Genomic DNA, 27168 nt, shown 5'->3' with positions numbered 1-27168 from the left:
TCCCAATCTGTGGCTTGACTTCGTGCATAGTTGGTGGCAGGCTAAGGGGATGGGAATGAGGGCATCTGTAATAGTGTCAACAATAAAAATAAAGTTTAGCCCTAGCTGGTTTGGCTTAGTGGATAGAGCGTCCTGTGGACTGAAGGGTCTCAGGTTTGATTCCAGTCAAGGGCATATGCCTGGGTTGCAGGGTCGATCCCCAGTAGGGGGCATGCAGGAGGCAGTCGATCAATGATTCTCTCTCATCATTGATGTTTCTATCTCTCCCTCTCCCTGCCTCTCTGAAATCAATAAAAATATTTTTTTAAAGTTTAAAAAAAGAATTTAAAAAATGTGCATAGTAAGCCAAGACCAAGAAGGATTCATGGCTCTTTAGTTATCTCCTTTTTTTTTTTTCAGGCTCTCTCAGATGTAAATTTTGTCAGAGGGAGAAAGTATATAAATATTTGCAGCTCTTTGCTGACTTAACATCTAGTTTGAGGTATTTTGTTGAAAGAAATACCATTTCATTGATATTATGAGCATTTTATTTGCAATAATACCAGGATCAGTTCCCTTTGTGGGAGAAGCCATGTGTGATTCTTATTTGCAATTCCGTACTCATCTTTGCTCTTTTACATGTAAGTGATCTCTGTTTTCTTTTGTAATTGGGCATATAATAAGCATCCTAGCCCATGAAGAAAAGGCCGTCAGCAAGATTGTACATCTTGCCTGCATAGCTGTTTTTCTTCTGCCTGCCATTCTTAAGAATAGATGACAAGCCACTTGCAATAAAATTTCCTGTGTTTAAAAAACAAATTGTATCAGGAAGCACAGAACTGTGAGTGAGCACTGAAGATAAAACATACTGCCCTACTGTGAAGTTTGACTACCAAAACTGTAAGACATTTTTATATTTATAATACAGTCCTCTGAATTGTATCAAAATAAGCATCAGATTATAATGAAATTTGAAAGAGTTCTCAACATGTGTGGTAACTTGATTCTACCATGATTGATTAAAATCCTTTACTTTGTCACTAAATGATTTCATACCTGCTTTGAAAAGACCAACGATTTGGAAATCTGATACATGATTTTTAAACTTTGTCACAATTTATGTTAAGCATAATGTTTTTAAGGAGAATAATGGATCTAGTTTGGTGTTGCCATTCTTTCTCCGTTACAAATTCTGTTTATGCCTTTTTCACTGAATTTTCAGTTTTGCAGACAATATCACATACTGTTTCTTTTAATATTTATAGCACTCGTTGCATTTTTTTATATTAAGTGTTGAAAAGGCTCCTTTTCTTCCTTCTTTTCTTTTTAATGAAACACTTTAAGTATCTAGAATATACCCATTTGGCTTAGTTTAGGGATTATTTTTACCATGACCTCTAACAGGAGGGGTTTCAAGCCTGTTGCCTGGGCCTGCAGTGTAAGATTGAATGAAGATGCCCAGCAGAGATCTTGAATAGGTGCTATTTTTTTAACTACTGCAATTCCCATTACCATATGTGGTATTACAGCATTGGGTGATTTAAAAATAATAATTGCTGTTGTTTAGAAGGGTCCTGTAGGCAGAGAAGCATTTTCCTAACGTTTCAGGCTAGAACACTTTAATAACCACCTCCCTCCTTTAGTTCCTTTCTCTTTCTTCTCTAATAACTCCATTTCCCCCATACTTACTAAGCATTTACTGTGTACAAAGACACAAGCTTTTAAAAATATATCTTTGTGGTTTTTTAAAATTCTTTATTATTTAAAGTATTAAATATAGCATTACATATGTCTCCTTTTCCCCCATTGACCTCTCCCCGGCCGTCACCATGCCCCAGCACATGCCCTCACCCCCCTAGTGTCTGTGTCCATTCGTTATGCTTATATGCATGCATACAAATCCTTTGGTTGATCTCTTACCCCTCCCCTGCCTTCCATCTGAAGTTTGACAGTCTGTTTGATGCTTCTCTGTCTCTGGATCTGTTTTTGTTCATCAGTTTATGTTGTTCATTATATTCTACAAATGAGTGAGATCATGTGATATTTATCTTTTTCTGACTGGCTTATTTCGCTTAGCATTATGCTCTCCATGTCCATCTATGCTGTTGCGAATGGTAAGAGTTCTTTTTTTTTTACAGCAGCATAGTGTTCCATTGTGTAGATGTACCACAGTTTTCTAATCCACTTCTATGCTGATGGGCACTTAGGCTGTTTATAAATCTTAGCTATTGTAAATCATGCTGCTATGAACATAGGAGTGCATGTTTTTTCTGATTGGTTTTTCTGATTTCTTGGGATATATTCCTAGAAGGGGGATACTGGGTCAAATGGAAGTTTCATTTTTAATTTTTTTGAGGAAACTCCATACTGTTTTCCACAGTGGCTGCACCAGTCTGCATTTCCACCAGCCGTGTATGAGGGTTCCTTTTTCTCCACATCCTCACCAGAACTTGTCTTTGTTGATTTGTTGATGATAGCCATTCTGACAGGTGTGAGATGGTACCTCATTGTCATTTTGACTTGCATCTCTTGGATGATTAGTGACTGAGCATGTTTTTAAATGTCACTTGGCCTTCTGTATGTCTACTTTTGAAAAGTGTCTATTTAAGTCCTTTGCCCATTTTTTGATTGGATTGCTTATCTTTCTTTTATTAAGATGTATGTGTTCCCTATAAATTTTGGAGATTAGGCCCTTATCAGATATAACATTGGCAAGTATGTTCTCCCATGCAGTGGTCTTTCTTGTTGTTTCGTTGATGGTTTCTTTTGCTGTGCAGAAGCTTTTTATTTTTATGTAGTCCAATTTGTTTATTTTCTCCTTAGTTTCCATTGTCCTAGGAGCTGTATCAGAAACGATATGACATGTCTGATATTTTGCTACCTATGAATTCTTCTAAGATTTTTATGGTTTCCCGTCTTGCGTTTAATTCATTTGTCCACTTTGAGTTTATTTTTGTGTATGGTGTAAGTTGGTGGTCTAGTTTCATTTTTTTTGCATGTATCTGTCCAATTTTCTCAACACCATTTATTGAAGAGACTGTCTTGACTCCACTGTATGCTCTTGTCTCCGTTGTCAAATATTCATTGAGCATAATGGCTTGGGTCGATTTCTGGGTTCTCTGTTCTGTTCCATTGGTCTATATGTCTGTCTTCTTGTGTCAGTACCAGTTTTGAGATCAGTGGCTTTGTCATATAGCTTGATATCTGCTATTGTGATCCCTTCAACCTTGTTCTTCTTTCTCAAGATTACTGTGGCTATTTGGGGTCTTTTTTTGTTCCATATGAATTTTTGGAGAGTTTGTTCTAGGTCTGTGAAATATTCCATTGGTATTTTAATGCATTGAATTTATAGATTGCTTTGGGTAGTGTGGACATTTTAATGATATTGATTCTACCAATCAATGAACACAGTATATTCTTCCATTTGTTTATGTCTTTCTTTATCTCTTTTTTCAGTGAAAGACACAAACTTTTGGTACACAGAACAGCATGCTTGGTTCTCAAGAATGCTAAACAAAAGGTGATAGCTACTTTTTATTTGCAGATGCTATTATATGAAATTTTAAAGGCAACACTAATCTAGAGTTATAGAATGCAGATCAGTAATTACCTGGAGCCAGAAGTGAGATAAACTGACTATAAAAGAGCATGAGGGAACTTTTTGGAGTGATAAAAATATTCTATATCTTGATCATGATGGTAGTTATACAGGTGTATATAGTTATCAAATCTCTTAGAACTGTATACTTGAAATATGTGTATGTTATATGTAAATTTTAACTTAAAGTTTATTAAATAAAAAATATTGTTAGCCTTGGCCATTGTGGCTCAGTTGGTCGGAACATTGTCCTGTACACCAAAAGGTCGTGGTTTTAAATTACAGACAGGGCAAATACCCAGGTTGCAAGTTCAGTCCCCAGTTGGAGCATGTACAAGAGGCAACCAATTGATGCTTCTCTCTCACATCCACCTCTCTCTCTCTCTCTCTCTCTCTCTCTCTCTCCCTCCCTCAGTCTCTCAAAAACAAATGAAAAAAATAAACAAACAATCAAACATATCTTCCAGTGAGGATTAAATATATATATATTAAATAAATATATAAAATATAAATATATATATGTATATTAAATAAATATATAAAATATAAATATATATACATATATATATACATATATATATATATATATATTAGTTATATAGATAGTCATATGAGGGGTGACAGATGGACAAGTAGGACAGGAAGCAAAGAGGCGAGCAGCAACAAAGCTAACTTGGGGCCCAAATGGATTCTTGGGAACCCTTCCAGTGAAGTCCAATTTCTAATCACACCAAGTATCATATTGCCATTATCAGTCCTTGATATTTCTTCTTCCATGCTGGTAATCAGTCTGTTTCCTATAACCCGAAATGGCTTTCTTCTTTCCTCTCTAATTCCTACATCTAACTCCATTTCTGTGGAGTTTTTTCCCCCCCATCTAAGTTCTCTCTTGACTACTGCAGTACTTAAGCAATTCTCCAATGAATTGATATTATGCAATTAAGAACTTGGTTACCCTCTAAGTGGGTTGCTTTTACCTAAAACTGTAGTGGAAACTGGTTAAGGGAAGATTTCTAATATTTATACTCCTGTTACCTCCTTTCCCGCATTCCACTTAATGTTCAAGGAAGTGCATCAAAATATGTCTTTAATCTCTGCAGTTCTTTCCATCTCTTCTCCCACAATCCTAGGTTATTGTCTCTTGCTTGGACTATTGCAGTATTACCTTAATTGGTCTCTCTGCTCTATTCTTACCCCTCTTTGTTCTTCACACAGCATTCAGAATGACATATTTTAAAAGTAAATCAGATTATTTTACTTCATTCCTTACAATGCTTCCATTACTTCCCACTGTACTTAGATTAAAATATGATCCCTGCCTATCTAGATGCTATCTTTACCTTCTTCCTTTTCCCCTACTCACTGTGCTTCATCAAACTGAGCCCTTTCCCAGCCCAGGGTTTTTGTAATTGCTATTCTTCTCCTGGAATCCTTTTCTTCCAGTTCTTTCTATGGCTTCTCATGCTTCAAGGATCAACTACAAGGTCACACCTCTGAGGCCTCTCCAAAAGAGTATCTGCCTCCCTCTCAACAGAAGTGTTTCCTATCATATAATCTTGTTTATTTCTTTCCAAGGAACTTAGCACAGATGAAATCTACCTTGATTATGTATTTGTTTACTGGCTTGTTGCCTGTGTCCTCATCAGTTAATAACCACCATAAGATAGAGATCTTTTCCATTTTGCTTGTCACTAGCTCCCCAGCAGCTAGCATCAGATTGGCTTATTGAAGACACTCAATAAGTACTCATTGAATGAATGAACACATGAAAATGTAGTAGGCAAATAATAAGTACCCAGTGTTTGTTTTTGGTTTTCCCTGAAATTTTCTTTTCCTAAAATTCTTTTTTTACCTCAATTTTACAGGTAGTTCTGTCGTGACTGTAAAAGCTTTTGCTTCGGAGTCAATTCAAGACAGCATTAAATATTCAATTTTTAGTGGAAATGAAGATGGAGTTTTTTCCCTGTGCTCCAACTCAGGTAGGTCTTCTCTCCCCAATAACAACTTTACTTCCTGCATCATGTAATGTTACGAGTAATAAATACTTCTCCAAAGGAAACAAAATTGAAAATGTAGAAATTGTTATAGGTAAATAATTTAAAAGGTAAACAAAGTTTTTTATGGTAGCAGATGAGAATTTGTGGGAAATCAAGAACTATTTACTTGTTCACATGTTCTTGCTAAGAATTCTATTCTTTACATTTCCAAATTAGATGGTTCCTATCCTACTCTGAATTTTTTAGATAAATTAGTTTCTACTCATAATTAACTCATCTGTGTGGGAGAATTGGAGCTATAGTAGAAAGATCATTGATATTTACATTGAATTGAAAATAAGCACACATGTCTAGCCTGAGGGAATCATCATCAGATTCTTCCAATTTGCCACTGAATGTCAATGATGCAACAAGAGAGGACAGCTGGAAAGGTTTTTATATCGTTGTAAAGAAATTACTTCCAAATACAGCATGTATTAAATTTAGCTTTAACAAGACCATTATTGTGTTTTAAATGAATACCAATTGATTATTTAAAACATACTGTTTTTTACTAACAACTATGTAGTAGATACGTATCTACAACTTCGTTGTCAACCCTCAAGAAGTATGTTTTTAATAATTTCTATATTACCATACAACTGCCTTATTTAATCTGTAATACATGCACATGGGAAGAATTGAGAGAGGGTAATTTCTTAAGTAAATGCTTTCTTGTCCAGGGTAGTGGTTTGACTTTTTGATCCAACAGCCTTTAGTCAGGAGCTTTCTGAGGGAGTCTGCTAGGAATCTTCACCTCCTCACCCCATCATTTGGTTAAAGGGTGATACAGGCAAAGAGCCATTGGAAGCACCATCAATGAAGTATTGGCAGACACTTTTCCCCCCACCCTTCCAGTCAATACACAGTCAAGAAAAGCAAGTTTCTGTGCATCCACTTTTAATATATATATAACATTGATAACATTGATCACTCATTTGGAGCCTTTGGGTTTATAGCTTTATTCTGATTTTCCTATTAGACTTTTCACCTTTTATGAGTTCAGGCTTCTTCCCTTGTTTTTCTAGAGTCTGTGCAGCTATCAGAGATTAATCTCAAAGAAGGAAGTTGTGTTAGAAATCCTTTTAACACAAATGGGATTTTAGTGATTGCTTACCTTCCTGGGTTACTGTTTTCACTTATTTATTTATGGTTTGTATTTTACTTTTTATTAAATTTATTGGGGTGACATTGGTTAATAAAATTATATAGGTTTCAGGTATACAATTCTATAAATAAATCATCTGTATATTGTATTGCATGTTCGCTAGCCCAAGTTAAGTCTCTTTCTATCACTATTTATCCCTCCTTTACCCTCTTCTACCACCTCCGTCCCCTCTGGCCACCACCAGACTGTTGTCTGTGTCTATGAGTTTGTGGGTTGTTGTTGTCTTGTCCTCTGAGGATTCCCTACTACTGTATCAACTCAGTAATGCATTTTAATACACACACACACACAAATTTATCAAGCATTTTAGTTTTTTTATCATGAAGACATTTCAATATATATTTTATCATATTGCTGCCAAGAAACATTTTTTAAAATCATTAAGTATGATATTAAATTTATCTTTTATGCTACTTTTGTCGCATAATCATTAAACATATCTAAATATTATATGAATGTATGTACATTAAATTGCATACCAGTTAAAAGAGAAAACTGGTATGTATGATCAATCAATGGCATTTAAGTTGTAGTCACTTAATGGTAAAAATGGGAGAAAACCATTTTATTAGTTATTGGCTAAATAAGTCATGATTAGATGGATCTCCGGTGGGCACTGTGTTTTCTGTCCATCCTTGCCAGTTTTCCCTGTGTTCATAGTCACAACCCAAAGGTTTACTTTTGTATCCAAACTTCTTGTCACTTTAGCTTAAAAACATCTACTACTCACTGTCCAAACCAGCAGGAATTTGGGAGTTTGACTAATGTGTATGTCACTAACAGATGGTAGTATTCATTTCATTACTTGGTAGATTGACATAAAACAAAAATGATCAAACTTTCAGTGTTTCACGGGTGTAGCTTTAACGGGAGAGAGTTTAAAAGCTTGGGGATAACATAAATATTTATCACACTCTGGTGGCATATACGCTATGCATGTGCGCCATTTGTAATTGACTGAAGTAACCTGAGTGTGCTATCAAACACTTAGCATTTGAAGACCCATAATCTCATTTTTATGTGCATTTTATAACTTGGACAAAAGCTATATATGTAGATATATCAGAAGGAAAATATTCCTACAGTTTCATTCTCAAGTTGTTGTGTAACGGGCGCTCTCACATATGAGAATGAACATGAAGTTGGTGTTGTGAGGCCCTTCCTCTAAGGAAAACATGGACTCCAGCCCATCCTATTAGACAGAGCCCAGGAGGACTTTCATCTCACCAGTGACAGAAAACCCTTGCTGTCTCTGAGAAAAATATGCATATATCATCCAAGGCAAAATGTGGATCTGGTAGGTGCGCCAGCCGTGAATTATCTCACAGACTGGTTATTGTCTTTTCCACTTGCATAACTTTCACAGCATATGCCAATTATTATGCCAAAAATAAAAATCAAGCAAGGAAAGCATTAGAGCTGCAGAACCATTCCAAGTTCAAAATTCCAATTATCAAAGCCCAAACACAAGCCTTTTATTAAAAACCCCACTTTGATCTGCACTATAATTGGCACACTTTCTACTCAGTGACACTGGCAATTTAGTGTTGCATTTCCATTGTGTTTCTCCTTTACCAGTGGTAACAGCACATGATAGCAAGCTGAGTGCCCTGCTCGGCGGAGACAGAGCTCCAGATGAGACCTTTGCACCCACCTCGGACTGGGGCTTCTCTGCCATTTGGGGGTGGGGGCTCCTCCCTTGTTTCATGAAGGTTTCTAAAGACCAGCTTCCTTCATTCCCTGTGCATCAAAATGCACCTTAATGACTCTCCAGCTGCCAATGGTTAAAGCTGTTCTGAATTTTGTCAGGGGTGTTGGTAACATCAGACTGTGGTTCGTAAAAGTAATTTGCCTTTCGATCTGAATTGGTAACTAAATCTGATGATAATAAATGAGTGATTTTATGAAATTTTAAATTTGATAATATAGTGAGTTCTTCATATAGAATATAAATATTTAATTTCTCTTAATTACAGAATAGAAGCTATAAAACCCCCTCCAAAATACCCAGTACCAAAGTTAGCATATTTCTTGGCTTAGGATGGTTACCTAGGAAACGGGTTCAGCTAGAGCACTGAGAACTGTGGCTTCCAGAAGCAGGCTGTTTCACCAGAGGTAGAATTTTTCTAACAGTTTGAGGCTGCTTAATTTTTTATTTCTAAATTCAGACCTTGTAAAGATATTAAATCTATATCTAGTGATGAAGGGGAAGAGAGATGTGGGTACAACACTGGGATCTACACCATCCGACTACAAAGAAACATTCTAAGCATGCACTGTGTGACTTCTCACAGCTACCCTGTGAAGTCATTACTCATATCCCCATTTTACAGAAGGGGAGACTCGGCTCTGGAGAACCTGAGTAACTGACTCCAGGCTACAGTTAGTGGTGGTGGAACCAGGTAACTTGCCTAAATTAAGTATCCAGGTCTATGATCTACGCTTGGTTTCAGGTTCCTCGAACTCCAAATCAGTGCTCACTCAGCAAATCCCCATTCGATGGAATCTCTGACATTGAGAACCAAGTAAATCATCATCATAAAAATAATAATAATAACATTAAATTCAGTAAGCAATTTAGTTGAAGTGGGGCGGGGGAATTTAGTTGAAGTGGGGAGGGGGAGATAGAGTAGAAACCAAAATAAGAAATTATATCAGGATAGGAATTTCTTAATTTGAGGGAGGAACTTGAACATGGCATAACCCCCCAGGGCCACTTTCCCTAGCCTGGTTATGCTTTTCATACAAGGGCTTTCTGTAAGCCAGACCTTGAGCTGGGTATTGGGGATATAATGTAAGAGGCAGGTAGCCCTCCTCACCTTGCAGAACCCTAAATCCTGAGGAGTAACTAGACTGAAGCAGGTGAACAAAGTACAGCACATGTTTGTGAGAGTCCATTGGGGGCTGACAGTGATGGCACAGGGATGGGTGGTCTGGAAAGATCTCTGAGGAAGCACAGGAGTGGGGACTGTTCGAGGCAGATGGAAAAGCATACATGGCAACTCTGAAATGAGCATTTGAGGAACAGAATACTTATGAGTGTTATGACCAGAGCAGAGACAGGTGGAGAAGGACATGATGAGATTTCTGAGGTGGGAGAAGTCCTTTGGAGGTTAAAAATGCTGAAATTGATCATAATCACTGTGGAAAGCCATTGCAGGGTTTTACACAGGGCAATGACAATGTTGTTTTTTATTATTTAACTAGAGGCCTGGTGCATGAAATTTGTGCACTGGTTGGGGGGGGTCCTCTCTCAGCCCAGCCTGTGCCCTCTCACAGTCTGGGACTTCTTGGGGGATGTCTGGGACCCCTCACTCCTTACTGCCCACCTGCAGCCGAGGCAGGAGAGGCTCCCGCCATTGCCGCTGTGCTCGCCAGCCGTGAGCCCAGCTTCTAGCTGAGCGGCACTCCCCCTGTGGGAGCACAATGACCACTGGGGGGGGGGGGCAGCTCCTGCGTTGAGCATCTGCCCCCTGGGGGTCAGGGCGCAACATAGCAACCGGTTGATTTGTATATTAGGGTTTTATTATATAGGATTCAGAATGGGAACTGGGTTGATGGGGAGACCAGTTAAGTGATTAATTCAGGGGACAAAATGGGAAATGCCAGTGGATGGAGGAGGGCAGCAGCAGTGGAGATGAAGAAAGGTAGATTCAAGAAATATCTGGAAGGTAGATTTCCCAGGCACAGTGATGGACCAATTATGGAAAGAGAAAGAGGATTTAAGAGACAGCTTCAAGAGTTCAGATATTTTGCAGTTTATTTCCCTCCTACATGTTTGAACCTTGAACATCTGCATGCTCTCAACCTTTTTCACAATGACTCCAGTCAATAGAGGAGGGAGGCCAGCCAACATGGGGCTTTGAAAAGGGACAGGTGAGCATAGGAGTACATAAGGCAAAGATGATTTGGAACTTTTGAAATAATAACTACAATATCAACTTTTTTTATTTTGTTTTCTCCCTGGGAATAAAAATAGGAGAACTCACTGTGAAAGAACCCAGGTTTCTTGATTTTGAAGTCAGAAATGAAGTACAACTCATCGTTTTAGCTGAAAGCAGTGGGCATAGAGCCTACAGCAAAATAGTCATCTTGATACAAGATGTGAATGATAATTTCCCACGCTTCGGGCAAAGCATTTACCAAGTATCAGTGCCTGAAGGCCAGTTTCACAATGCTCCTATCATACAGGTAACAGAAAGATGTTTGTGCATGTGTGTGTGGATTATCATGAATCAATGTACATCAAAATAGGCCTAAACAATATCTCTTCATGGAGGCTGATGCAAAACTTTCATCCTCAGCACTACTTTGATAATTTGTCACCTAAATGATCAGGGGGAATTTTTTTAGCACTAAATCTAGACTTTGTTTCATCTATTTAAAGATCCTTTAAAACAGAGACTCTCAATGTAATATAAAAAATCCACATATGGATTCCTTTTCAGGCAACACTTTAAGCAAATTAGATTTTTTTCAACTATATTTTCCTCTTGCCTAAAATTGTAGCTTTAGACATATGAGACTGTACTGAAAGTTACCTGGAAATCCTTTGAATGAGAACACGGACTTGCTTCCTAACCCATTATTTACTTTATTGTAAAGTGAAATGTAAGCTTCAGCAGCTTGTTAGTGTTGCTTTAATGGTTGTTTTTTAAATGTATTTGACAGTCTATAATTCTGTCATAATGCATTTCTCTGAAAAACAGACTTAACCCCTGTTGCAGATGAAATCCTTATCTAATGCAAGAGTTGCTTCCTCACAGGTTTTTGCTGCCGACCTGGACAGCGGGTTGCACGGCCTCATTGAGTATTCCATTCTCGCTGGCAAGCAGGCACAGGTGTTCCAGATTGACGCGCGGAGCGGCGTGATAACAGCAAATGGGATTCTGGATTACGAGTTCACCAGCTCCTACAGGTTTGTCCCAGGTTCCAGTCCATTTGATACGCTATATGCTTCCTTTCTGACCACACTGTTGTTGCTTTGAGCTTGACTGCCTATTTATTGTACAAGCTTAGTTGTAAAATGTGTTTTCCCTCTGATCCAACTTGTGATCACTGGGAGAGTCTTAGGAAGTATTTACAGCTTTGGAAAGGTGATTCAATTAGAATTTTAAGGTTCCTTTTCATTTTAAGATTTCTTGGATTTATGATGCTGCTAAGTACTAAATCAGAGACTTTTAAAAAATCAGTATTCGTCAAATGTCTAATGAGCCATTGAGCACTCTGCTAATGTTTGTTCTTACTATTTTTTTAGAATGGTGAAGACTGAATGACATTGCTCTTTTTAATTCTTTATTCTTTTTGTGTATGAAATTATAATCCTGTCATCAGGACCCTTGAACTGTGTTTTAATAGACATGATATTATTGAAAGCACCCATGGAACATTAAATACTTTTTTGCCTAGAGTCCAAGATATGCCAGACTTATACAGAATTCTATAAAAGAGAGAATCATAGTGTTACAAGTCTCCTAGGTATTTAAAATGTCGGTGCTACAAAAGTCTAGCCAAACATACAGGGATATTTATGGCACCTCAGTCTGGAAAAGAAAAAGACTAGGGAACCTAAAATGGCTGTGAATGGGGACTGCTTTCAGAATGACAGCCAAGTCTTCTGTGAAATACAATGAAACTGATTTTAAAAGAGAAAGCCCTGGCCTGTGTGGCTTAGTTGCTTGGGCGTCACCCTGTGCATGGAAAGGTTGCTGGTTCCATTCCTGTCAGGGCACATGCCTGGGTTTTGGGCTCAATCCCCAGTAAGGGGCATGCAGGAGCAGCTGATCGATGTTACCCTCTCATATTCTCTCTCTCTCTCTCTCTCTCCCTCTTCCTTGCTCTCTCTAAAAGTCAATTAACTATTCTTTAGAGAGAGAGAGGTACATTTCTACTGCTAATGAGGATAGAGCTCTAAGATATGTGTCTGTGTGACTGAAATAACAAGGTGCACTATAGTGCTATTTGAGCAGAAGCGCACACACATGACTGGACCATGTCAGGAAGAAAATATAAAAAACTGTTAACCTTGTGTGTCTCTGGAGAAGTGCTCATGTGGGAAGTCTGGGGGTCAAAGAGATGCTTGGCTTTCTTATTACTTATTTTAATATGCTTCATATTTTTGTCATATTTCCTGTATGTTCTTCCAAAAGTCCTTGCACATATAGTGCTTCCGTTAATCCTCCCAGTTATCTCCCGGGAGGTTAAGTTGAGTGTTTTCTTGTTCACTGAAAAGTCAACAGACATAGAGTGGATTGCTTAGGGTCACAGAACCATTTAATGTTCCAACATGGACTTGCAGCCAGGGATTCTGATTCTGGGTCAGTTTCCACTGTACAAGCTGACTTTCTATTGGGGGCTGGGGGGTACAGGTTTACAAAAGACCTAAGTGTCAATATTCTCCTAGGCTTGGCTACATTCATACTTTACGAGGAGCGTGCAGGATATTCCTGTGGTGGAGCAGTGAGAGCTGATTACTGAGATCTGTTACTGGGAGGATTGCATTAATTAACCTCTGAAAAACTCCCAAACTTTAAAAGTTCATCTTCAGTTCTTTTTGTTTAATATTTCAAAACATTACTTCAAAAGTATTTTAAAAGTTTAAGACTTTACCCTGTATTAACTAGTCAGATTTTTGGTAATATCTTACTATCATCCATTGTTATGATACTTACTGCATACATATATTAACACTGATTGTATAACTATGTTAAACCTATCTCTGCCATGATTATTGCTATAGTAATTTTAAGCATTAAGCCTTTTCTTTCCGTAGATGACGGCAGGTAAATCTCAGCCTAGTTGCTATCTGGGTGATTACAAATTCACAGACTGTCGAAGGGCAGCTGTGTGCCAGGAACTAAGCATTTTGATGGTAGACTTTCTGTTACTCAATGGAGTCTAATTAGCCAATAAATCTAACTCCTTCCAGTTTTTCCTATGTATGTCATAGTTTCAATGTTCCCAATATTTAAATTGGTCCCAATATTTAAAAGTGCCCCTCCCCAGTTCTCTATAAAGAATTTAACTCAAGGCTGGAAGAACTGAGAGAAGGTGAATTCTACACATACAGCCACAGAGACACACACACATGCACATACACATACACACAGTCTCCAGTAGCACCACGGCAAGGAAATAGCTTACAGCTTCTGCTTATCTAGGTCAGGGCCTCCCCTTCTCCCTTGTAGCTTTTTTTTTCCTCTTTAATGCTCTTTCTGATATTTAAGGCAGTCGGAAATATAGGATGATTTCTCCCTAGTCTACTTATTTGGCCAGTGAGTGCCTTGGGAAAAGTGTCATTTAGCTTTTAACTTTACTTTTGAAATATTGTTATTTCGTCTGATGAGGAAAATATTCTCAATTCCCATCCTCTGTTTTACAATATAAAACAAAGGGGAAAATGATATTGTCAGTTATGATTCTATTCAGTATAAATGCATTAAATTAAAATTAAATAATTTGTGCCCTCATATTAAGCCTCATATAAGAAAACTCAGTAGAAAAAATGACAAATTATAAAACAGACCGTAAGTTCTGTCTGACCAATATTTCCTTATTTTAAAAACTGTTTACTGAGCTTGAGAAATAAAGCCAAATGAAACAGTTCTTGTTTCCAAGGAGCTCAAAACATTGAGTGCCCTTATAATCCATGGCAGGGAGCATAGTAACAATCACAATAATTTATGGTGCACCTGCATTACATGTTGAATTCTCATAATAAACTCTAGATTTACAGAATAAGGAAACTGAAGTTCACAGGGGTAAGGGTTGCCAAGACTATGTAGCCAGTAAATGATAGAATGAGATTCTTATCCACTCGAATGGTCGTAGTAGGGATTCCTATTTATTATGTGAATGAATCTTAAAAGTACACACCTGCCCTAGCCAGTGTGGCTCAGCTGAATGAGCATTGTCCCATGTACCAAAAGGTTGCCAGTGGATTCCTGGTCAGGGCAAATGCCCAGGTTGTGGGTTCCATCCCCAGTAGGAGGTGTGCAGGAGGCAGATGATTCATTATTTCTCACATCCATGTTTCTCTCTCTCTCTCTCCCTCTCCTTCCTTTCCTCTCTCTTTTTTAAAAAAATTAAAAATCCATTTAAAAAAGTACATACCTGTATATTTATAAAACAAAAAACAGAAAAAATATTTTAGACACTTAAAATAATAATAAAATAAGTTACAGCTTGCAGTTGTGAAATAACACATGTGTAGGAATGAGCATGCAAAAATGCGCTTTGAATCATTTGAAAGCATTTCCACTGCTTGACTTATAACTGACAAGGAGAGACTTATCCCTTTTTAAGTTGATAATTGGATATTCCTGGGAGCCTTGTAACGCTTTAGGGCCAATGTTTTTATTATCAAGCAATATACTTTTAAAAAACCCAGTAGTAGCATAGAGTATATCAACAGACTAAGAAGAAAGTCAGCCACCATTGCCTCACCCATCCCAGCACTAACGCCCCCTCAGAGACTGACATTTTAAATTGGTTTTCTCCATTATTATAAATACCAATGTGTCTTAATTTATCATTTTAAGCATTATCTATCAACTTCTTGTCATAACAGATGTGTATTTAATATTTTTACTTTCTCTTATCCAATTCTGTCTTTGTATTCATTCACTGGTTTTCATTTACTTAGTAATCAGTGTTTATATTATATGATTCTATAAATGTTCACTTCAGAGCCATGTCATACTCATGTTTCCTTTCTTACCCTCCCCCTGCTCCAAAGTTAATGAATTATCTTTCTTTTTTGCTCACTCAATTCCCTACATCTATGTATTCCTTGTCAATGCTCCAGTAGCTCCGTCATGCCCACCCATCTTTTCCCCCTCAAATGCCTCCCATATCGAATATTCTATCAAGTCCTCTTTGTTGCTTCCAGGCCTGTTCCTGCTGCTTTCTGCCCTCCTGGTCTAGCATTAACAATCTGCAGTAGCTTTCTAAGCCTTCAGCAAAGCTGGGTGTTTCATGGCTTTGCTTTATTGCTCTCCTAAATTAAGCTCATGTTCCAGACCCCAGGTCTTTGTCTTTTTTAGTTTTTTCTTCCAGTAGCTTTGGCCAGGGAAGTAAATTCTGTGAGTTCTTGAGTATCTAAAAGCACCTATATTCTACTCTCACATGTGATTTATACAATGGATAGTATAGAAGCTGATTTTTATTTTATTTTTTTTAGAATTTTGAAGGTATTCTCTTATCTTTTAAAACCCAGTGTTGCTGTTGAGAAGTTTGGTGCCATCCTGATGATGTGTTTTGTACATGATTTGTTTTTCCTTCTCTGTGGGAGTTCTCAGGTTATTTTCTTTATCTCTAATGTTTAGAAAATTTGTGGTTATATACTGTAATGTGGGTCTTTCCTTGTGCTGAGTACTTGGTCTGCTCTTTGAATAAGGAGAAATCTTTCTATTTTTCTCTTATTTCATTAATAATTCTCTCTTCTTTTTTTCTGTTTTGTTTTGTGTGCTTACTTTGCCCTGTTCCTTTGTCCTAGACCTTATTCAATCAATAGCTGAACTGCTGGATCAATTCTTTGTCAATAATATTTTATTTCCTATTTTCTATTTTTTGTTTTGTGTGTTGGTTTATTTTTGTTATTTTTTTCAGGGGGAATACCTTAATTTTAACCTTCTAAACTTTCTTTTTGCTCTAGTTAAACATTTTTGGACATTGTTCATATTTTTATTTCCAAACGTTCATTCTTGACCTTTGAACTTTCCATAGCATCTCATTCTTAAGTATACATGCATTATCTTCTGATGCCTCTTAAAGGACATTAATTAGAATTGTTTTTTACATTTTCTTTTGTTCTTTCGGGATCTCTGATTCCTTTGGGCTCATTTCTTCTCTTTGTCTATTTCGCACTTGCATTTTCATGTTGGAGACTTTCTGTAAGTAACTGATGATCCTTGGTTCTGAGTGAGGTAATAGCAAAGTCACTGAAACCTCTGAGTGGGTTGGAGGGGCTTACTGACCAACACACTTTACTTTCAGATGAAGCAGAGAGGAAGTAGACTACTTTTTAGGATGACATACAAATGACAATACATGTAGAGAGTTCTTTTTTCTTTGAGAGGGGCAGTCTCATTGATAGTCTCTACTGGTAATACTCATTAGGGTAGCAGCCCTAAAACATGGAGCCAGTTGGACTGGCTACAACCAATATTCCACAAAGACTGCCAAGGAGCTATCATAAGAAACTTGAGGTCTCACACAGGTTATGTGTAGAATCTCAGTGGATCTGCCTTTATAATTTTTAATTTTTTTAAGCCATTGAGAAACCTTTTAGTTGTCCTTTCATTTTGAAACTGAATCATATATTTTTCTCTATATCAAAGAATCCCAGTTTTTTTTTAACCTGACATCAGAATTACATAGAACCCCTGAAGTTGTAATGTTGTGAAGGGTGGTTATGGCTTTGGTGGAAGAAGGAGACATAACTTTGATGTCTTGGCCGAGACTTTAGTATGACATTGGGGAAGGGCAGGCAGCAGGGCCAGAGAACATTATGAGTTCATTATTTTTAGTAAAACATTTCCATATGTATCTGACTTATGTTCATACTAACAAAACAAACTTTCCACATGGAATTATTCCTAGGCTCCAGAAGTGTGAAACTCAAGTCTTTGTATACTGACTAGAGGCCCGGTGCATGGATTCCTGCACATTGAAAAGAAATTAATTAGAAGGTGGTCGGTGGGGCGGGACTAGGCAAGATGGGTGACACGCCCTGGAGCCAACCTCCCGTGATCTCTCCCCGGCCAGCCGAACCTGGGGTGGCGCTAGGGCTTAAAGGGTGTCTGGAGTGAGTGGGGTCCCTCTGGCAGGTAGGGTCCCTCGGCCTGGCCTATGGAGATTGGGCCAAAACTGGCAGTCCAACATCCCCCGAGGGGTCCCGGAATGTGAGAGGGCACTCTGAAAAGTTGCTGCTGCTCAGCAGCTCCTGTGTTGAGCGTCTTTTCCCTGCTGGTCATTGCGTGTCATAGCTACCAGCTGGTTGGCTGGTTGGCAGGTTGCTTAGGCTTTTATATATATAGATGTTCCAACTTTGATATTGTTAAAGGCAGCCTGTGTGCTTCATGAATGGAAGATAAACAGTACTCGTTTGCTATTAAGTGGAATTTAAACCAAGAAAGAGTTGATGCTTATCTTACATCATTTTTGAATATAAGGTTGAAAAGAAAGAAGACTTATTAGGTAAGCTAACAATGGAAAAGAGAGTAGAAGTGTGTCAACTTCCAAGACTCAGTTTCTCAAAAGGTAGCATCAACAGCTGGCTAAGACTAATACCGCCTCTGAAATAAAGATCATCTTCCGATTGACAACTCACTTTATTACTCAGCTACCCCTGTGGACCTCCCAGTGTTTAGAGGAGAGTGAAAAATGAGCTAATGGTTACACATTAAGGAGTTATATATACACAGCAAGAGAGGGAAGTTGAAGGAGGATCATACTAGTCTATATAGTGGAACACAAGCTGTCCAGTCAAGCAAGACCTGGGCTTAAATCCTGGCTCTGTGGTATAGTACACTTATAATCTTGAAAAAATCTTGAGAAACCAGTACTCAACATATATTAAAGAAAACCAGAGAAAGTAGCCAACTGGCCCTCTAAGCAGTTATGGGAGAGGCTGACAAATAAATCATTAAGAACAAAGGCTAACGATTGTATGGCAGAAGAATGTACAGGGTGCTATGGGACAGAGAGGGACATCCAAATCAAATGAGAGGTCAGTGAAAACTACAGACCAAAGGGTGTAGGGACAGGATTCCAGGCAGAAGACAGATCATAGAAGGGCATTGTACATGCTCAAGGATTGGACTTCCTCTTGGAGACATGGAGAGACAAGGAAAGGTTTTAAATAGGGAGTCAGGTTTTTAGATAGAACAATTGAGTTGCAATGTGGGGGTTGGATAAAAGCAGATGAGACTTGCAGTGGGGAGATTGGTGAGTAAATAAGTACTCCAGATGAGAAAGGATATAATGAATACACACCATTCCGGTAAAGATAATGAGGCTCCAGAACCAACTTATCCTGGTTTGCCCAGAGCTGTCTGGTTTTAAAAAAATCTGAAAGTCTCATGTCCTAGGAAACCCTTTAGTCCCTGGCAAAGTAGGATGGTTGATCAGCCTTTCTGAAACTCTGAAGGAAGGGGTGAAATGGATGAGATCACTAATTCAAGTGATACTTAGGAGGTAAAATCTATAAGACTCACAATTAGTTGGGTGTTGGAAGGGTGGTGACAGAAAGGGAGAAGTTGAAGACACTAATAAATTTTCTAACTTGGTTGCTGGATAAGCTAGTTGTATCATCATCCAAGAGAGGTTGAATCACGACATGTGAATTCTTTCAGATCATGTACTTTCACGTCTACTTTATAGTCCTATCCAACCATGCATTTTTTTTATGTGTACTAATCACAGTGATTTCCTCTTTCAATTCTACAATTTTGATATTTTTTTTTTTTTTGCAATTTGGGTCTGAAAAAATATCAATATAAAAAATCATTTGGTGGCTGTATCTTTTGTTGATACAGTAAAATAAAAATATGTAGCAGGTACTGGTTTTTGTATGTTTTAGGTTGTTCTTAGTAAAAAGGACTGAATTTGACGGTCTATTTCCCAGAAATGGTGCATTGTTTTGATCCAGATGCCTCAAGAGCCCTGGTGGTTTGCTGGATTTGCTTCTCTAAACATGTCAAAAATAAATAAATAAATTTCAGACGACTATTCTTATGAAATAAATGTGAAATGATATCATTTAGAAAAAGCCAGGAAGAGAAAGAAATGTAGCTAGTCAGCTCATTTTTAAATTTTCAACTGGAAATTTGATATTTATGTTGTTTTTCTTGATTCTTTTCCGAACCAGCTTGATTGTGCAAGCCACAGATAAAGGGATGCCCAGGCTTTCGGGTACCAGTGTGGTCAAGATACAGGTGACTGATGTAAACGACAATGCCCCGGCTTTTCTCCCCCTTGAAGCAGTGGAAATTGCAGAAAGTGAGTGTGGCAACGTGGAATAGTGGTTTTGATTAACTTGTATCATCTCATCTACCATATTTTCAGCCAGGTCCTGTATTAAGTATGAATACTAATTCTAAACAACCATGCAACATAGTTTTCATCTTTATTTTAAAGAATAGAATACGGATGGTCAAAAGTTTATCCAATGTCAAAGAAGTTAAATGTTGAAGCTGGGATTTACATTCAGATAAGCGTGAGGTTAGTCCCCATGCTCAGACCGCCATTGCATATGGGTTCTTTTTGTGTGCACCTATTTAAGAATGAAATTTGCTCTGTGAAGAAGCACATTTTGTTGACTAATAATCATCCTAAAACTCCTCTGAGAAGAAGCAATCTCAGACTGATAACTTTGTCAGTCTTTGCAGTATATTAATAAGTAATAAGTGAAGGGGATTGGTGTTCACCATGCAAAGTCATCATTTTCCTCTCATGTAAACATCTGCAGAAAAATTTTACACCATTAGTGGTAGAGGCTGTAAATATAAAATTTTATGTGATATGCTGATTAATCTTAATTGTTTGGGCCTCTGGGATATATGATGACTCAATAGATTATGATCCCAAAGTTGCCTGTGATCAAAGGCTCTAGTGATAAAATGCAACCCAACTCTTTATAATTGAAGTCCCAAATAGTGTGGCCCCTCACTTGCCTCTCTCTCCTTGTACTATTAATACTAAATTTAGTCCTACAGTGTTCCTAACATTTTATGTCCCCTTTCCAAACAAATTATAACCATCACCGCTCACAGATGATAATATTCCAGAAATTTCTATATATAGGGATATCTCCAGATATTCTAAGTATCATAAAATATTCTAGCAATAAAAAAATTCTTCAGTTTTGTTTCCTGCTTATTTGATAGATTTTCATGTGCTTTTACTGAAGGTACTATTCTAAAGTACATGCATTAGCATAAAAATGCAGCAGGGTGCCCAATATAAACACAGGGTATCCCAAAAAATGTATACACTAACAGCTGATAGCTCAGTTTTGAAAATGAAATGTATTTTAATAAGCACTGGCTTTCTAATTATTCAAAGTGTGTGTGTATATTTTGGGGGGACATCCTGTATATCACAAGAACAAACAACATAAACCAAAGCATACTGAACGGGTTAAGATGTGGTTGGTGAACATCAAGAATGTTCATTCTTGAATATGAAAACCAGGAGTCTTATATGCAGTGGAATTATTCTGAATACCTTGGCATCTTCTTTCTACCTGTACCATACATGTAAGCTAAAAAACAAAATCCCTTTCACAGCAGTGTAGGCTAGAGGATACATACAGTGTGAGGCATTGAGCATGTCATCTCTTTGGTGATTATTTTTGTGTGTAAATAATATTAAAGATTTGTTTTCATAACTAGTACTATGTATACTTTGGCTTTCTATAGTATTGATCTCTTTTTTTCTCTTTTTATTTATTTATTTTTTAAAATTTTTTATTGATTAAGTTATTACATATGTGTCCTTATCCCCACATTACCTCCCATCCCCCCACTCATGCCCTCACCCCCCTGTTGTCTGTGTCCATTGGTTAGGCCTATATGCTTGCATACAAGTCCTTTGGTTGATCTCTCTCCCTTACCCCACCCTCCCCTACCTTCCCTCTGAGGTTTGAGAGTCATATTTTAAGGGAAGGAAGCAATGTATGTGTCACTCCAAAAGAAATGTTTGCAAGGTAAGTGCCAAAGAACTAAGTGTCTATTCCTAACTTTGGTATCCAAACATTTTATTTCAATCTTGTCTACTTTTCAAGATGTTGTTTTTTATTAGTGTTTTTAGTAATAATCTTCTTCCCACCCATACTCCCATGAATATATGATTTTGATACAGAATCTATATAGTACAAATAAGCGGCTTGGAATGTTTCTTGGTCCTGGGAGTATGTTGTAAGCATACAAGGAAAAATGTAATATAAAAATTGACTCTACCCTACCTCCTCAATTCTCAATTCAGTGGTAAAATTTCACTTTTATTGGGCTTATAAATTCTTCAAAGTTTTTGTTTAGTTTATAATGAGCTTTGTATGAGAAATCATGCCAAGAAAAAGCAAATCATGTTGGACTTGAAATAAATATAAAAAAGCTTGGATTGAACTATTCAAGAGATATTTCAAAGGATGAATTTTAATGGAGACTGACATTGGTCATGACTATTTCAGATTCTTTGCCTGGTGTAATTGTGACTCGAATATCAGTTCATGATGTGGATTTGAATCCAGCTTTCATCTTCAGTTTCGCCAAACAGAGTAATCCTGGAACAAAGTTTGCTATTGATCAGCACACTGGGGTGGTGGTGCTAGTGAAAACATTGAATTTTGAAGAAGCTACTGAATATGAGCTGCTTATCCAAATTTCTGATTCGGTGCACCACACAGAGGGAGCACTCATTGTCCATGTGTTGGACGTCAATGATAACCCACCAGTGTTTTCTCAAGATTCTTACCAGGTAAATAGCTTGCAGAGATGCTGAAACACAGCCCAAGCTGGAAAGAATAGGAAACAATGTAAGCCTACCATTGTGGACAGACTAATTTAGACAGACAGCAGTCCCTGTTTTTAGAGCTTAAGTTGATGCTGAGGGTTTTTTATTTAATATCATGGAGGATAGAAGTATATATGAAATTGAATATATCATTCCACCCAGTTTCTTAAGTATGTATAATATGTCATCATATGAAATTATGTTATCATTTCTCTAGTTTTTAGGGATCGGGGTCCTGTTCATAACAATTGGAACTTGCCAAATGTTTTCAAGGCCACAAATAAGACAATAATGTGACATATTGTAGCCTAAGGTAGATTATCTGCAGTTAATTTGGAAAACCTTTTTCTTTCCTAGGCATAGTTTTAGAATATTTTGGGGTATTGATTAACATTTTGCAGAAAAAAATTATGAACAAAACTGTAAAGTGGAAATTTTAGTCTTTAGGGCATAGTGTATGTTTATAGAAATGAGAACAATGATAGCATTCAACTAAGTACTTGGAAATGGGCTTTAGGACTCTTGAATGTAACACATGCTAGGTTTCTGTGTAAACCCAGGAGAGAAATTAACCTAAGTAATGATCTCCTATAAAGGCTAGTTAAATCAGATAATGTATATAAGTAATAATATATTACTGAATGTATTAACTACCCTCTACCACACAGAAATAATTTAGAAGGAAATTTTTTCATAATGAAAATAGAAACTGAATTAATCTTTTTAAAATATTTTTTTCTGAATTCTGGGACCACAACATAATTGTCTTAATATGTCAACTCTGTAAATAAACATAGCTAATAAAGTCAGGTTCACTGTGAATTTTCCACAAGCAAAATAAATAAAATGATCTCACATTTTGGCCCTGTGCATGAGAATATCTGTAGTCTTGTAGCACAACATCCATTTCTCTGTTTTTGTTCCTCAGGTCACTATTCCAGAATCGGTGCCTGTGGGGTACTCTGTGCTGACTGTGGCAGCCACAGACTCAGAGAGCAACGCGTACATTTCTTACAGAATTATTTCCTCTTCCACAGAATTCTCCATTGATCCTAGGAATGGTGAGTTATTTATAGTGTTCAGAGTCTGAGTTACAGGCTGGAAACCTGAAATAATCCTTTCCAAATGCTCCTAAAATAGCTCCCCATCCCCACCCCCTAGTATCATAAACACCACCATCTTATTTCTCTTCATGTCAAATGCTGTGATAGCAAATCCCAGTGTTATTTCTCTTCCCCAGCATCTCAGTGGCTGGCAAGCAAAAGGAATTGATTAAATGCTGGCGATGGCTCAGAGGTTCAGAGACCCCATATAGTAAACACCCAGTCCGTCAGGCCAACCAAGCACAGTTCAGGTAGTTATCCCAGGCTTCGAAAGAGTACTGAGGACTTTGTGTTACTAGAGTTTGAAAGCTTTCATTGAAGCCCAGGTACAGAACGTTCAGTAATAACACTCAATAAGGACCAAAGAAAACGGGGAAAAAATTATTTGAGCATCTCTACTGAGTAAAAACATTGTGGTGTTCTGGTTTATTTGATGCCTTCCAAGGCTGTCTGTGTTTTTATAGAGCAAGACATTTGTGGCTGTGAAATGCATTTAAGCAAGTGATTTCAGATTAGAGCAGTTAAGCATTGTACAGAGAAAGTTTAACAGTGAGTAGACATTATAGCTAAACTTGATAAAGATGAATAAATAGCAACGGAACAACTTACTATACAAAAAGAAAACTAGGACAAGTTTATGGCAAAGTTATCTGCAAGCAGCACACATATTAAGTAGAGTGAATGTCACGAATATTATTTCTGACCCTTAAGTGTTACAAAAGTATAAATATAATAATTTTAATTTTCTATTTGGAGTTACTCTTGGTTGTAAATTAAGTAACAAATAAGCAAACGCATTAGTAAATATTTGATACACATTTGCTAACTAAATGGATCATGAAAATTTAATTTCACAGCATTAAAATGCTACATCTTATTTTTCAGGCACGATATTTACGATCAACCCCATAGTACTTCTGGATGAAAAATCAACAGTTCAATTTCTTGTTGAAGCCAGTGATGGTGGAATTCCTGACCTGAAGGCTCTTACCTTAGTGGAGATAGAAATACAAGATATGAACAATCATCCCCCTGCGTTTGAGGTAGAATATTACAATCTTAGCTTGAGTGAAGATGCTCAAATTGGAGGCACGCTTGTCACCTTCTCAACTACTGACCATGACTGGGCCCCTGAAAACACACATGTTGAGTATTCCATCATCAGTGGTAATTCGCAGAACAATTTCGACGTGGAAACTGGTTTCCTTCATTCAGAATATCCTTTTAAGCAGGTTGGTTATTTGGTGTTGCTTCACAATCTGGACAGAGAAGCATCTGCCAGTCACAAGCTTGTCATTCTGGCATCTGACCACGGCTGCCCTCCACTGACTTCCACCGCCATGGTGTCCATAGAAGTGCTTGATGTCAATGATAATCCACCTACATTCCACAGTCTGACGTATCACGCGCATGTCAAGGAAAGTACCCCTCCGGGGAGTCACATCACCGTGGTGTCAGCCAGTGACCGAGATGTGGGTTTACATGCAGAAATCATCTACCATATCATCTCTGGGAACGAGAAGGGGCATTTTTACTTAGAAGAGAGAACTGGAGTCCTTTATTTGACTAAGCCTTTGGATTATGAAGAAACGATAAAATTCACTTTAACCATCCAAGCTTCAGATGAAGAAAAGAAACATTTTTCTTTTGCAGTTGTGTTTGTCAGTATCCTAGATGATAATGATCATGAACCGCTGTTTCTGTTCCCAAGATTGAACTGTGTTGTTCCTGAAAATCTGCCTGTGTTCTCCACCATATGTTCTGTAAATGCTTTGGATTTTGACGCAGGTCCTTATGGAGAATTGACCTATTCTATTTTATCCCCCTGTCCTGCCACTCATGGAGCACCTCCTGACCACGATCCCTTCCTCATTGACCCTCTGACGGGGGACATTCATGCTAAGCAAGTCCTTGACTATGAAAATGACAATAGATACTGCCTCACGGTTCAGGCAAAAGACAAAGGTGACTCCACAGCCTCCTTAATGGTTTGGGTCGAGATTGAGGGGATAGATGAGTTTGAACCCATTTTCACTCAAGATCAATATTTTTTCAACCTCCCAGAAAACTATAACATAAGACAACTGATTGGCAGAGTGGAAGCATCAGATGCAGACGCTGGTACTGATGGCGTGATTCTTTACTCCCTTGAAACTCCATCTCCTTTCTTTTCAGTAAATAAAACGAATGGAAATATTTATTTGACTAGAGCCCTTCCCCTCATAAGAAGTCAAGTCGGCAAAGAAGACACGATTGAAATGAAAATAATCGCTCATAGCCCTAAACAGGACTCCAAGGTCGCATCTTGTACTGTCTTCGTGAACGTGTCTTTTGCCTCGGAAGGAAAAGGCTCGGCGGTGTCAGCCAGCCGCTTCTCCATCAGCCTCGCCGTCTCCTTTTTAGTGTTTCTGTTGCTCATCATCCTTCTGACTATCCTGATTTTAAGACATAAACAAAAAGATGCCGGCAACAGTTACGAAGACAAGAAAACGCCATCATCCTTAGATACCAGTTTGAGACTGACCAGGGATGCCAGCATGCCCAAACCCTTCCAGACAGCGGATGACTGCAGTGAGGAGGCGGTGCCTGCGGACTCCACGCCGGAATGGTTGAGTTTAATAAGCATCATGGGAAAGGACGCGGGACATCTGTACCGGCACTCACACTCCAGCGGCCGCTGCTCTGTGGACGGAGAAACGGCAGAAGATAAGGAGATCCAGAGGATCAATGAGCACCCTTACAGGAAGGACTCTGGCTCAGCTCTGAGTGACCGGGAGTCCAGGGTGCCGGACTCCGGAATCCCAAGGGACTCAGACCAGCTCTCCTGCTTGTCTGGGGAAACTGACGTGGTGGTCTCTGTGGTAACAGCAGAAACCAGCCATGCACTCGAGGAAGGAGATGGAAGAGAAGGCCGTGGCACAGCCTACATTCAAGATGATATGCTGCCCCAGACACTAAGGAAGAGAGGGGTCCAAGTGGACATCCCGGCTGAGGTCAGGAAAGAGCCTGTCTTTATTTCAGGTGATGCGGAAGCAAGATGCGCCACACAGAAAACCTCTGAGCATGATGGGAGAGGCAGCTATCACTGGAATTATCTCCTCAGTTGGGAACCCAAGTTCCAACCTCTGGCCTCGGTATTTAATGATATTGCAAAACTGAAGGACGAACATTCACATGAACCTGGGACTCCCAAGGAGAAGAAGTCTTTTGTTTTCCCACCCCCTTTGATCACAGCAGTGGCCCAACCCGGGATTAAAGCAGTTCCACCGAGAATGCCAGCCGTGACCCCAGGGCAGGGCCTTCACAAATACCCGCACTCCCCCCTTCTCTACCATCTCAGGTCCCTGCCTGAAGCCATGACTCCCAGTTTTTCTCCATCTCTTTCCCTGTTGACAGCACAGACCCCTGCCATGACTCCACTGTTGTCGCATGGAGATTTCTTAGGAGCACATCTAAGCGATACGTGCCATGAACTTAAAGCAGAAGACGAAGTTCAGATATAAACCAGTTGTGATGCCAATTGCACTGCTCACCATCGGTCAAGAATGGTTGAACAGAACATTCTTAAGCAAGCTTCTCCAGACCAGGTTCATTCTATCCACACGGGAGTGAGATCATTTTGTCAGGGTTTTTAGAACCTCCGCATTTAAGTTTCTCAAATTTCTTCTTCCAGCCTTAAAGAGAAGTTACCTCCTCCTTTAACCTTTAATGTTTTGCTCTCAGGACTCCTTTGTATATATTAGGTAGTATATATTCTGTCATACCTGG

The 27168-nt window shown here is 38.4% G+C and overlaps 1 protein-coding gene across 1 annotated transcript in view; it reads left to right on the top strand.

Annotated features, from left to right (window-relative positions):
- DCHS2 (dachsous cadherin-related 2) overlaps nt 1-26903 on the top strand; it is a 178489-nt gene extending 151586 nt beyond the window's left edge. The window contains exons 14-20 of the mRNA XM_014456108.2: nt 5443-5556; nt 10761-10972; nt 11548-11699; nt 19653-19783; nt 21975-22261; nt 23226-23358; nt 24286-26903. Of these exons, the coding sequence (XP_014311594.1) occupies nt 5443-5556; nt 10761-10972; nt 11548-11699; nt 19653-19783; nt 21975-22261; nt 23226-23358; nt 24286-26903 (3647 nt within the window). The remainder of the gene's footprint in view (nt 1-5442; nt 5557-10760; nt 10973-11547; nt 11700-19652; nt 19784-21974; nt 22262-23225; nt 23359-24285) is intronic.
- Nucleotides 26904-27168: the final 265 nt, after the last annotated feature.

Source organism: Myotis lucifugus, unplaced genomic scaffold (genome assembly GCF_000147115.1).
Source record: "Myotis lucifugus unplaced genomic scaffold, Myoluc2.0 scaffold_1, whole genome shotgun sequence".
Taxonomy (NCBI): domain Eukaryota; kingdom Metazoa; phylum Chordata; class Mammalia; order Chiroptera; family Vespertilionidae; genus Myotis; species Myotis lucifugus.
Note: the sequence above shows the minus strand (reverse complement) of the source record. Positions and strands in the feature narration are given on the sequence as shown.